The sequence below is a fragment of the Denticeps clupeoides genome, chromosome 8 (assembly GCF_900700375.1).
Source record: "Denticeps clupeoides chromosome 8, fDenClu1.1, whole genome shotgun sequence".
In the NCBI taxonomy this organism is placed as follows: Eukaryota; Metazoa; Chordata; class Actinopteri; order Clupeiformes; family Denticipitidae; genus Denticeps; species Denticeps clupeoides.
In genome coordinates, this window is record NC_041714.1 from 8846477 (window position 1) to 8859449 (window position 12973).

A 12973-nucleotide genomic window follows, 5' to 3' on the forward strand; every position below is an offset into this window, starting at 1 on the left:
TCACTGAGCAAAGCACCGTCACCACACACTGCTCCTCGGGCGCCTGTCATGGCTGCCCACTGCTCACTAAGGGTGATGGTTAAAAGCAAAAAGCAACAAATTTTGTTGTGTTACTGTGTGCTGTGCTGCAGTCCATCACAATGACAATCACTTCACTTTCACTTTGACTTCAATGTAAAATAGTAGACACTTAAAGCGCAGATTTGGTTTGTATTTTTTTCTTCCCCAGGAAAAAATAATGAACTTGATTGACAATATTATAAATTAAATGTGCTTTATTTAGAAGCACCCACCTCCATCCCCTTTCGGTAGATGTGTGACTTCAGCCCAGCAGCAGCAGTAAGCAGGCACACTGAGGACCTTGTTCTTGTCTTGCATAAATGGGTGTGAGAGAATTTAGAGTACACAAAGACACTGAAGTTAGCTTATAATCCACTTCTCTTTATTTGAATTGTCTCTTCCACCTTAAATTCTCCAGGCTGCAATTTTACATGGAAATGTCTCTATTCATAAATCTATGTGCAGATGAGCAAAGTTTATTTTTACAGTGAAACAGGTTTTAGGCCAGACAGAATTAATCATATTAATTTATACTATTTTTACACATTCTGTTTTAACAAGTGCATTTTCAGTGGCCCAGAACTTTAAACTATACCTTTTTTTGTATGTAAATGCCATTCATTAGTCCAATGCACATTTCCCATGTGAAATTTTCAGTGAAAACTTGGGCCAGACAGGTAACACTTGATACCATTTCTAATAGTTTCTAATTTTGAGTGGGAACCAAGATGACCACCATATACAGATTTAAAATTTTCTGAAACTGCGCTGCCTGTCTCATTGTTGTGTACATGTTTTTGTTAAATGTTGCACTCTTGTACTGCCTGTGTCCCTGTTTGCACTTTATGTAGCCCAGTTTGTCTGTGTCGCACACACGCACTTTATGTCAGTATGTCAGTATGTAACTTTGTCTAATCGTTCAAATGTTACGTGTAGCACCAGGTTCCCGGAGAAAAGTTATTTCGTTTCACTATTTACTGTCTAACACGTATGTAGCTGAAATGACAATAAAGCTCAACTTCACACAGATTTCCTGGCTCACTGAACTACACCCTTAAGGTGCAATATTACAGCCTGCTGAGCAGTATTTGAGGTGGAACTGACTATTCGAATACAAAGATACTTCAGTGTCGTGTTTTATTTTCTGAGCAGGTTATTATTTCCCGCTCCAGCCAGTCAGAGAACCTCCCGCCGCCCCTACCTCTGCGGCCCTTACTTGCCGCAAACGGGGGATAGTGACCATGCAATCATGATGTCAGGGCATCATGGGCGCATGCAAAAAAAAATTGCAGATGCCCCTAATGCTGCCCCTACCATGATGCCGCCCTGGGCAACCGCCCATGTTGCCCATTTCAAAAACCGCCACTGGCACCATGGAATGTTTGTTCTTTATTTTGTGCTGTTTTTCACTCAGATGGCTGTCACTATACTTCAGCTATCTACATGTAGTGTCAGATGTGAATAAAAATTATACAATTTTTTTAATAAAAATTTAAATCTTTAGAGATCACAACTAGATTACTACTGAAAAATGAAAAACACTTTGGATAAGCATCTGTATCATCATCTATATTAAATGTTTATACATGGGGGATTCATTGTTTGATTGAAAGTGCATCATAGAAGCAACAAAATATAACAAATAAAATAGAATGATTTACAAAGCATTTTCCAAATGTGTTTCTTTTGCTGCGTGAAAGTGTGGAATGGATGTCTTTGCAAGCATGAGGCAGTCATTGTGCATGAGTATGAAGGTGATTACAAGCGAGTCCCAAGTTTTATAAGGTCCCGCTCTCCATTTTAAGATCAACTTTCATCTTCTGTTTCTCCATCACCGCTTCCAACTCTGTGGCTTTTCTTGCATCCTGGAAAAGGAAAGATGAGGATGACTGCAACCCCTTATTGTATTCAAATTTGTACTCAAAATTTAAGGTTACAATTTAAGATTACATTTAAAAAACAGAAGTACAAAGAACAAAATATTTAACAGCATGTACAAAGTTTCAATGTTCGCATTGAGATGAATTTGCCAGTTTGGGTAGACATTACAGTGAAGGTTGGCAGATTAGGTAATTTTTCTAATGTATCAGTTAGCAATATACATTTCAATTAGTTTATGTAATGTAATACATATGAAATGCCTGAAAGCAGCGTGTTTGGAAAGTGACTCTTTGTGTGTGTTTGCATGGAGGAAGTTTCAACAGCGTAGGCAAGATATGTAAAATTCTACAATACTACAATAAAGGCAGTACAAATGTCAGCATAAACAATGATGCTTGTGATGTGGGGTTCTCAGTATTTCAGTAACATTTACCAGATAGTAGGAGTTCAAAATATCTTTTGTTAGGACATTAATCCAAAAGATTCATCACATGTCTAAAATACCTCAAATCTGCAGAGCAGTTTGCATAAACTGAGATACAGTTAGTTAGTGCACTTTCAAAGGTTCAGCAGCAGAAGTTCACTTGTATTCCTGGACATTTGTGATGCTCCTCAGGAAGCAAAGGAACCATTGCTCATTTCTGACTATGATGAAATTGTGCCCGGAAGTGCCCTGGTTTGAGTGAGTGAAATTGTTCAAGAACCAAGATAGAGTGGACATTAAGGAGCTTGAAGCTAGATACATGCTCCACGACAGCTCCACTGATTTAAACAGGGCCAAGTTCATGGTTTAAAGGTCAGAAGAGTTTGTCTAACATAAAAGTGCCATTGTTGACAGTTGTGGCATTGTGGTGCTTCGCCACTGGCACAATTATGGGAGTCATGAAGCTTGTGAGAATGACTGCTGGGTCAGGGACAGGTGGAAAATGGCAATTGACCCCAGTCAGCTACACAGGCTCTAATCACATGACCTGGTGTTCCACCTGGACCAGCAGCATTCCTTTCATTCACCATCTTCAGGGTGGTGCCGAAAACAAATCACTTGGTTGAAGATGTGAAAGTGGTTGTGTTCATCAGAGAGGGAAGGAGAGCTGGATGAATGGTGGTTTTAAACAGCCTTTCTCAAACTTATTTGTCCCGAGGACCACTCGTGCCAGTTTTTGGGGCTGCAGGGCACTGCATCCTACAAGATGAACGCCTCCAAAAGAAAGAATCCACATTTGCTTGCATTGAACACATGAAGTATTGCAAACTCTCATAATGCATGTGTGTGTGTCTGTGTATGTGATAAAGGACAGGACTGCTGAACTTCGTAGAATGATGAAACAAGTGGCATGTTATAAATTTAAGGGGTGGTCAGAGACAGAAGCGCTGTCTCTGACTGATCTGACTGAATTTTGGTGCAGATTGGTACAGAAGCAGGCTCCAAAGTTTGAGAAACATTGGTTTAAAGTCTGTGTGTTGGGGGGTTGAACTGGGGATGAACTGAATAGCTCTTTGACCTTCTGTTTTTTAGCATGGACCCCCACACCGCTTGGATGAGCCATAAAGCTCATGGCCTACAGACCTAAAGAAAGCTTAGAGGCACCAAAAAAAAAAGTTGGGTATTCAGCACTGAAGCCAAAGCTAAGTTCTCAAGGAGCTGCTTTTAATCCATTTTGTCAAACATCTGACTAATATCCAGTGCAGGTTCTTCACCATCCACCCACTTCAGTTATACCAGCTCACATTCAGAAATGTTGCTCATGTACAGCCCTGACACTGGCCTCTTGCTATTTATTCCCAAGACAATGAAATATGGGCAAGTGACATGTAGTGTTTATGGACCTCACTTTCAGTACAGCCTTAGGAACAGTAAATATCTCTATTAATATATTCAGGCCTAATGTTTTCAATTTACTGTTGTACTGTTACAAATTATTGGCCTTTTACTGCTGTATTATATTGCTGAGCAACTTGTATTGTCGAAAAAGTGCTACATAAATAAAGTCTTTGTGATCCGATTGATCGATGATCTTTTTAATGTCTCACCTCTAGCAGCGCTTTCTGCACGGTGATCTGGCTGTAGACCCTGGCGCCCTCTTCAGGAATTACAGCACGCAGCTCCTCCTTCTTCAGGGAGAAGAGCTGTGCCCCAGTCAGCACTCCCAAACACTGCACTGTTCTGCTTGCACACACATATACACACAAAAACATACGAATGCATTAAGTTGTGCAAAACAATGAAATAAAATAAAATATTCACATAGCACTTTTCTATTATTATTCCCAAATCTGACTATTCCCAATTAATTTTGACTGGAGTGAAGGTGAATACAACAAAATGTGGATTTAACGCATTTAACAGCTCTGCATTTATTCTAAAATTGTCATATGGCACGTTTCTTTTTAATTACATTTTAGACATGTTTAAATCATGAAATAATAAATAAATAATGAATAAATTAATAAATACCCTAACATAGCTATGCAAAGCCCTCACCGGCCACACCAGCAGGTTACACTTTTCGAATGCACCATCCAAAAACATATTTTATAGATATGTTTTTAAACATACCATCTGACATGAGCAAGGCAACAGTGAGCAGTTCTCATGGCTGGATGACTCATGGAACGTTATGCTCTCAGCTCCAGAGATGCCATTATGAATCAGAAGGGGTGTGAGCTCTGTGTGTACACTTGTGCTTAAATATAATTGTGAAGAAGTGTGTTGTGAAATTGTGTTTAATACTCACGGTTCATGGAACCCTTTGGCCCTCAGCCACTGCTCCACCTCAGCAGGTGGAGAATGGTAGTCCAGTGGTGCAGATGTGTCAGCAGACTTCGGTATGACCAGCTGTCGACTGGATCCAGCCTTCCCATTTGTCAGCCTTTGCAGCAGCTCATCATTCACCAACATCACTGAACAGACACAGACGAGCAAGAGAACATAGTTCATGTTTCGGCTTGAGCATGGCTACCAGCTATGTTCATGTACTCATGTATGAGAAGCCGACTTGATGTCTACCACAAATGGTAACTAACTTGAAGACCACACAAAAACGATTTCCGTAATGTCTAATGAGAAAAAGAATTTCTCACTCACACATAGCAAACTATGTGATTTGATTAGTTTTAATGTGAGATGGTTAGATATAGTGCATGAGAAAGTATAGCTGAGTATTACAGCCACTCATTTACATTAGTGTATGTACGTGAGTGCATGAGAATGTGTACCTTTGTCTGAGTCTGTTTCGGGCATGTGTTGCGGCACCGCAATGCTGCGAGGTCTCGTTTTGGTGATGTCAGATGGAAGAGTGGGTGGACTCGGGGGGGCGTAGGAGAATCGCTGTGGCATGGGAGGGGCTGCAGGTGCCTACAGAGTCAAAGTCATGTGAAGACTCCTGAAAGGTTGAGGAATCCTGAAAGGTTGTGTGCATTTTTCTACTTTGATTTGATTGTTGGAGACATTTCAGTACTTTACTGTCAGGTACTTCAGTATAAAAATAAGCATGGTACGCTTTATTGTAAGCAAGGGGCATAGCCTGAGTGCTGATTCCATGTGAAATGTAGCATGCTGGGTCATACTGAGCCATGCTGAGGATACAGGACAGAACACACACAAATGCAGTTAGGTTAATTATGCCCATTTACACTGACAACACTGACTGAGAAAAGATCTTTCAATACTGCTTAAGCATGAGAAATAAACAAATGATCTGATCTAGACAGTGATCCAAAAATGCTCTCCAGAGGGCATTAAATTGGCAAGAATATGCTGAGAGATAATCTGAATAAGATCCTTGCCAAATGGGAGCTCAGTGAGTATTAAAGTTAATACAAAAAATGTATGCAAAACATGCTATCTACCCAAATACTAGTGTGTCACTTTAAGAGAATTTGAGACAGAGATTCAATTTCTGTTCCAGGGGAACAGAAATACCCTGCACAATAAACTCAACTGTATCATGCTACAATTTATTCAATTACTGATACATGATAACAGAATCATGAGAAGGACAAACTGCAGCCACGGCTCAAACTGTGTCACAACCAGCATGTAACAGAGAGAGAGACAGTAAATAACTGGGACAACCCAAACTCACTCCAACCATCTAAGTTGTTTGTTGGCTTATTTATTTGTTTCATCAGTGTATTACTAATGTTGTTCATATATAACAGTATACAATAAGTGGCTGGGTAACATTGCATGTAAAACAGCCATGCCACAAAATGTACACAGAAAAAAGGATTTTGCTCTCTGACAAGTCATTCATGACTATGGAGGGTCACAACTGCAAGGGTTGTCAATGTATATGACAGGTGATGCAGACAAGCCCCTGATACATGGGAGTGACCACGTATGAGGGATTACTTGGAGGTGGTCTACCCAGACATAACACAACATTTTAGAATGACGTGACTCTAAATGTGTATTCAGTATATTCAATATATTGCTTTTCAAATAGCCTGGTTCCACCTCATGAGAATACCTTTTTGCATTAAATGGGAGTTTTCCTTTTAGAAATGATTCCATGTGCAATTTGGGCCATTTTAAGGTTACTGTAAATGTGACTAGTGTAACATTTTTTTCCTAACAAAATATTACATTTACATTTACAGCATTTATCAGACGTGTTTTGTTCAGGGACACAATGGTAGTAAGTGGGATTTGAACCTGGTCTTCTGGTTCATAGGCGAGTGTGTTACCCACTAGGCTACTAGCACCCAAATTACCCTAATTACATTCAGACAAATGACACATCGTCATATGATCAGGTAATAGGTGTGTTTGTGTGTCAAAGTGAGTCCTACCTTTGGTGTTAGGTTCATTTTGGGACTCTCGATATGGGCAATAGGCTCCAGGATGTTAGATGGCACAAAGCCAACCTCATTGAAGCGATTCCGACACTTCCACCAGCGTTTAGAAGACTCAATCACCTACCAACGAGAAGTAAAAATGACCAAGACACCAATGACATAGCCAGTAAGACATGACACTAAGGCTGATCGATGAATACAAGTCTAACAAACAAAATGGCTTTCATGCTCCATGAACTGGCATTAAAGAATCAAACACCGTTTTCTAAAGCACACATGGCAGCAAGTAAACATTCTGAATTGATGGTACACTGAACTGAATGGTTACTGATTGTTTTGGGCGAGGCTAGAAGCCTAATGGGCCCTTAAGGCATCGTTGAAACTAAAGCATTACAATAGCTACAGGTGAAAGTGATGATGGGAAAGGAGGTGGAACCATGAGAAAATGTGTATGAAGAGATTTGGAATTGTTCAAATGAGAGTGCTTAGTGTTTTAGCCATTGTGTGAAATGTGGAAAAAGAAAATATGGGAATGTGTACCTCTAGGGTCTCGCCTTGCAAAACGGAAAGTTCGCTGTTGTTTCTGGCCACAAAGTCATAAGTGCAACTATAGAGCCTCTCTCCTTTAGTAGGAACCCCATCTCTAAGAGAGAGAGAGAGAGAGAGAGAGAGAGAGAGTTACTTCTGACTGAAAAGACACAATTGAACAAAAATAACAATATCAAATATGAAAAAAAAAAAAAAATACAAGGAGTCAAACAGTGATGAAATATGAGATACTGTTATGTATTGTGAGGAACTTGACGTAGTACCGTACCATGCTGTTCTGCACTATTCTTGACTGCATGAGTTACTGTACTGTGTGCCAAACCACATCAGGTATTGACTTAATGGGCTTCTGTGTTGTAAGGTACTGTCCTGTATGAGGTTCTATGCTGCTCGCTGTAAGGGTTTATACTGGTACTGATGGTGAGATGTGTGAGGTAATGGACTATAAAACTCTTACATGTCATCAATCGCTGGAGCTGGGGTCACTGCTGTGTGAGAGCTCAGTACCTGGGGAGAGAGATGATTTAAAACTTTCAGAAATCACTGTCTATTTTGAGGTTTTGGGATTGTCTTCTCGATGTCATGGTTACCTGCAGTCTATCCTTCTCCTCTTCCTGTCTGTGCTGGGCCTCTACAGGGTCATGTGCATCTTCACCTAACCCTTCCTGCTTCCATCCATTCAGGAACACGGGGGAGTATGGAGGGACGTTACCCGGGAGCTGAGAACTGAGACATAGCAAGGGAAAAAGAAGTATCAGCAGGCTGCTGATGATTGAAGACTGGTGCTCTCCATACCACTGCCGCCCAATGATGGTGGGACTAAATCCTAATTCACAGCTAACGTGCATGTGTATGTGTGTGTTTGTGTCTCTTTCTGACCGAGGTTCTGTCCAATAGGTTCCCAGAGATCGCCATAGCTGCTTCTCTTCATCTGAGAGGGTGTTCTGCAGTAGACTGACTGCTCCCGTGGTCATTGCTGGACTCAGTACCCTCAGAGCCAGCGCTGGGCCACCTGTGGCCTTCACCATCTACAGAACACACACAATCATTGGAAGATAACGTCCAACACAAGCTATATCTTTGTGTTTGTGTAGTGGTTTTTTACAATTGTTATAGTCACAGAGCGGCTTTACAATTAAGCAGCAGCTGTACACACACCACTAATGGCGCCTATATTCATGTGTTTGCATTTTTGTATTTGCGCGCGTGCTCTAACTCAAGTGATACTGGTGTATAAAAGCAGAATGTTTGACTTGGGCTAATCTGAATGCTAAGGCAAGGCCTTGGACAAACACTCCATGGGCTCCTGTTTGCGTCCCTCGTCGATGCCGACATTGTGACACATGCTCAACTGGGTGCTGATCAGAAGGGTAGAGTCCAGTGGGATCTGATACAAATCCAGACATAAAGTATAACGCCGAAATGATGCTGATGTTAGGTCAGGTTGGTATCAGTTAAGATTAGCTCCAACCCAAACCCTATGACCAGTGGAAGGTTCCAAAAAGGTTATTTCAAATGCAACTAGACTTGTTATGGATCCTTGACAACGTTCGCACTTCCATTCCAGTCTGATTGACTTGTCAGGGAAGCAAGTTTATAAACCCTGAATCCTAAACATGGTACTTGGTGGTCACCTGTTGGTTGGTGGTCAAGGGAATTTTTTTTATATACTTATTCTGTATTTAATACAAATAATACAAAAGCATATTAACAAATATCAACTATCCTTTTAGCTTGATTAAGGTGTGCAAATAAACCAAAGCAAAAAGTTCTCTCACCATTTCTAGAGGTCTGAAGACATGGTGGACCAACTCCTCCGAGTTGGGGTTGGAGATGACTGACTTCAGACGAGCCTGTCAATCAGATGATGAATTTATGAAATATAATTATGACCAATGAGGCACAGAACAGACGCAGCTGGACACACCCACGTCAGCACACAACATTCTTCAGCCGAGGTGTGTCACATGCGCAGCTCCGCTGCTTGCTTTGCAACATGTGATAGAAATGAGTGTTTGTGTGTGTGTGTGTGTGTGTGTGTGTGTAAGTGTATATAATGCAGTTTCACGTACCATCAGACAGAAGCTGTACTTGAATTTCTGGAAAATGTCAATAAATTCCTCTTCAGACGGAGGCTTAGCTCTTGCAGACAGAAGATCGTCTACAAAAAAACAAAACATGCACGTTCGGTTCGTCCACACAAACACACGCACAGAACACATACATACAGTAAACATGACGAGTTGTTCCGAGACGAGAGCTGGTGTTTAGGAAGCAAGGTTTGTGTTTGTGTATCTGTCTCTCCGCTACCTTCTGCACTTTTTTTTCGGCTTTTCTTCTTTTTCTTGTTCCTCTGGTCCAGGATGCTTTGAGCTTCGGCCACTTTTTGTAGTTTGGCCATGAAGTTCTCAATATCATCAAAGCAGTGATTCAGGGTGTCCTGGGCAGAGGAGGGTGAGCGCAAAGGATGTGGTGAATCTATTGGTCACATTTTTACAGTGAACTTTTGTTCCTGCACGCCAAAAAAAACACCACTGAGATACTGTAAGTGAACTGTTCTGTGAAATTCATACCTCTCACACCCACCCACACACACACACACACACAAACACTCACCACCTCTCTTTGGGCTCGTAGAAAAGACTTGTCAGGCTGGCCATTGGCTGCTCCATTTGCTGTCAAATGGGGAGGTGAAGGCATTGGGTTCATGGGTAAATCAGTTCCATTGCTTATTCGATCACAGAATCAAGAGGAAGGGCGACTCAGTACAGAAGAACTGACATTAAATACCGAAGAAACTGAATACGGCCCTGCAGAAAAAAAAGCTGAGACATTTGCTTCAGTATGTGACCTACATTTGACTTTGTGTGCATTTGTGTGTGTGAATGTGTGTATTTGTGTTTACCTCTGATCCCAGGATAAGCAGGGGGATTGGGGGCCGGTGCGTAGGGAGGATTCGGAATACTGTGATGTTCCATGGAGGTCCTGCAAATCAGACAATCAAAGTTATGAAAGTTATTACTCCCACTTCGGAGAACGATTTTGGAAGTACACACAGTGAATATCCAAAAAACAAGTGTCCCTCAAAGGTAGAGTCAAAACAAGAATTTGAAGTCACTGATTGGGATTAGGACAATCGTCTGTTTGCTGTTCCTCAAGCACACCAAAATCCCACAAGGAACACATGGAACGTACAAATCCATACAAACAGCGGTCTGGATGGGAACCCACCTTGGTGTCGGGAGTTTTCCGGCTCCGTTCCTTATGTCTCTCAGTCCTCCAGTCTCGCCCCAACTGTATCCAGGACCGTGCTTCTCTCTCTCTCTCTCTGTCACACCTTCTTAAGTTATGTAGAACCGGAAGAACGAGTTGTTCCACTCCTAACAGCACCGGTTCTCTCGCTCTCACCTGTCTCACTCTCAGTGTCTCTCTCTCTCTCTCTCTCTCTCTCTGCGCATTGTTAGTGTGAAATGTCCATACTGTACACAGTAATGAACACTTGTTCGTTGTTTTGTGGACAACACTAGGCTGCAACCCTTCTTGCCCTGGGAACACTGATTTCTCTTCCCCTACAGGGTTTTGTTTTGGGGTATTTGTGAAGATGTTGTATTAAATAAGTCAGATGTTCCAAGTGATTGCATGGTGCATTGTTCGCTGTGTCGTTCCGTGTTTCCATGGTGAAGATTTCCAGTGATGTGTCAGGACAGCGCCTGCTCTCATTGGGGTGGAACCTCCTTGTTCGGGCTGCATGCTGTGACACTGCTGCCATGAGGTCATCAGACACCGCCTACAAGCTCAGCGTGTAATATCACAGCGATCATGTGTTGGGACTGTCTGGTGACGCGATTCCACGGTCACATGCTGACACACAGATGATTTCGCTGTGACAAGAAGTGCACATGCTGGAGGAACAACTTTCAGGTTTCACAGTTCTTGAATGGAAGTTAGATGCTGGACGTCATCCCCGAACTATGATTCAGAGCACCTTTCTTTCACTCATGTTCTCCTTGTATGTGTGGACTTTTTGAACAACCCCAGCAATGAAGCGTTCTGAAATCACTACCTTTCCCCCACGTTTCCTGCTTGCCCAGACAGACCATTGTCTGCACTTTATGAACTTTTCTCTGCTGATTGGATTACAAAAAAACTCTCATTAAGGCTGCGTGACTCTAAGAAAAGAAAATCATATTGGGATTATTTTTGATATCACAGGTCCTGATTTAAACAAGGGCTGCATCGTTTGGGAAAAATGTCTCATTTCTAAAGAATGCAGTGACAGTGACCATGCACAGTGCTGTGGCCTCACATCTCCAAGGTCATGAGTTCGTGAGCTTTATGACTGCAGAGTTGGCATGCTTTCCCTTTGTTGGCACGGGCAGCGGTGATATTTGATATCGGTGACCTCGCAGGGTGGTATCTTGCCAGGGGCGGAACCTCCAGGTTTCCTCCCACCAACCTTGCGCACCATGTGAATCGGTGACTCTACATTTTCCATATGTGTGCATGTGTGAGTGAATGGTGTGTCTGCATTCAGGGAACAACTCAGGGTTAATTGTCTTGCTCAGGACAGGCTCTGGCAGGCATGACTCTGCTTAGGAATAAGCAGAAATGAATAGTACATGAGTGAATCTACTTTCTAACATCTAACAATGTGATTTCAAATCTAGAAAAAAGAAATGTAGAAATAAAATTTCAACCCAATGTTCACTGAGTAATCAATTTAAAATGTGCATTACCATTAGTGTTAAATATTAATTCCATTTCATAGTTATAACTGAATGATACATAAACGTTTCCCTTATTTTCAAGGAATTTATTAATTCACTAAATTAAACACCGAACAATTATCGCAATCGCTGTGCTACTTAAATAAGATCATGTGTAATACATTAATGAACAAATAAATGAATCAGATCACTAGGGGTCGCTATAGTAAATGTTAGTTTCAAATTAGTATGAGCTGATAATACATTTACAATTACAGCATTTATCAGACACCCTTATCCAGAGCGACTTACAATCAGTAGTTAAAGGGACAGTCCCCCCCTGGAGCAATTTAGGGTTAAGTGTCTTGCTCAGGGACACCATGATAGTAAGTGGGATTTGAACCTGGGTTCATAGGCAAGTGTGTTACCCACTAGGGTAACTGAACTGGTGGTTTGAGTGGTTCATTGGGAAACATTTCACTGCACGTTGTACTGCTATAACTAAGCATGTGTTTTCCTTTTAGTCACAGCAGCAAAGGCCTCAAATTGCTCATCAATAACATGACATAGCTTTTTTTGATCAGTTCACATTACCACTCCAAAGAGAGGTGGCAGTAAAGTTTGCATTGGCCACCACTGACTCATAAAAAATCCACAGCAGGCTGTTACAGATGTTAAATGAGTTTTCACAAGAAGTATATTTGTAGTCTTGGGCAAAATCTTAACAATTTCTCCCCTGATAGACATGGGAGAAACTAGATTGTGAGTAAGTGACTATTTGCTTGCTAGAGTGATGCAGAGTCATTAACCTCCTTCGTGTACTCCCTCATATCCCCGTCCCTGAGGCAGAGATAGAAGAGAATATTTGCAGATGAACTTATTTTTGATGATCCTGGAGTAAAATATGAAGAGGGATAGTACTTGTAGGTCAAAAAGGCATGCACTTTACTGTGAGTCAAGGAATGTACATCTGTATT

At 41.5% G+C, this 12973-nt stretch overlaps 1 protein-coding gene across 1 annotated transcript; it reads right to left on the reverse strand.

The window, feature by feature from the left end:
• Positions 1-1436: 1436 nt before the first annotated feature.
• eps8l1b (EPS8 signaling adaptor L1b) lies at positions 1437-10661 on the reverse strand. The gene is made up of 15 exons (XM_028990155.1): positions 10522-10661; positions 10196-10275; positions 9907-9965; positions 9601-9730; positions 9363-9451; positions 9069-9143; positions 8170-8318; positions 7881-8016; positions 7748-7797; positions 7282-7384; positions 6736-6861; positions 5158-5296; positions 4677-4842; positions 3973-4105; positions 1437-1925 (listed from the first exon to the last, which is right to left on the reverse strand). Exons 2-15 carry the CDS (start codon positions 10266-10268, stop codon positions 1839-1841), a joined length of 1515 nt encoding a protein of 504 aa, XP_028845988.1. The 5' UTR covers positions 10269-10275; positions 10522-10661; the 3' UTR covers positions 1437-1838.
• Between the last annotated feature and the right edge of the window lie 2312 nt (positions 10662-12973).

Bases quoted from the DNA above. Each gene is read 5' to 3' on its own strand.
- eps8l1b (XM_028990155.1), bottom strand. From the start codon at position 10,268: ATGGAACATCACAGTATTCCGAATCCTCCCTACGCACCGGCCCCCAAT. The intron at 8,319-9,068 runs GTGAGAGAACTT...TGTGTTCTGTAG, and splicing joins TCTTCAGACCTCTAGAAATG to ATGGTGAAGGCCACAGGTGG. The intron at 6,862-7,281 runs GTACACATTCCC...TCTCGTTGGTAG, and splicing joins TGCAAGGCGAGACCCTAGAG to GTGATTGAGTCTTCTAAACG.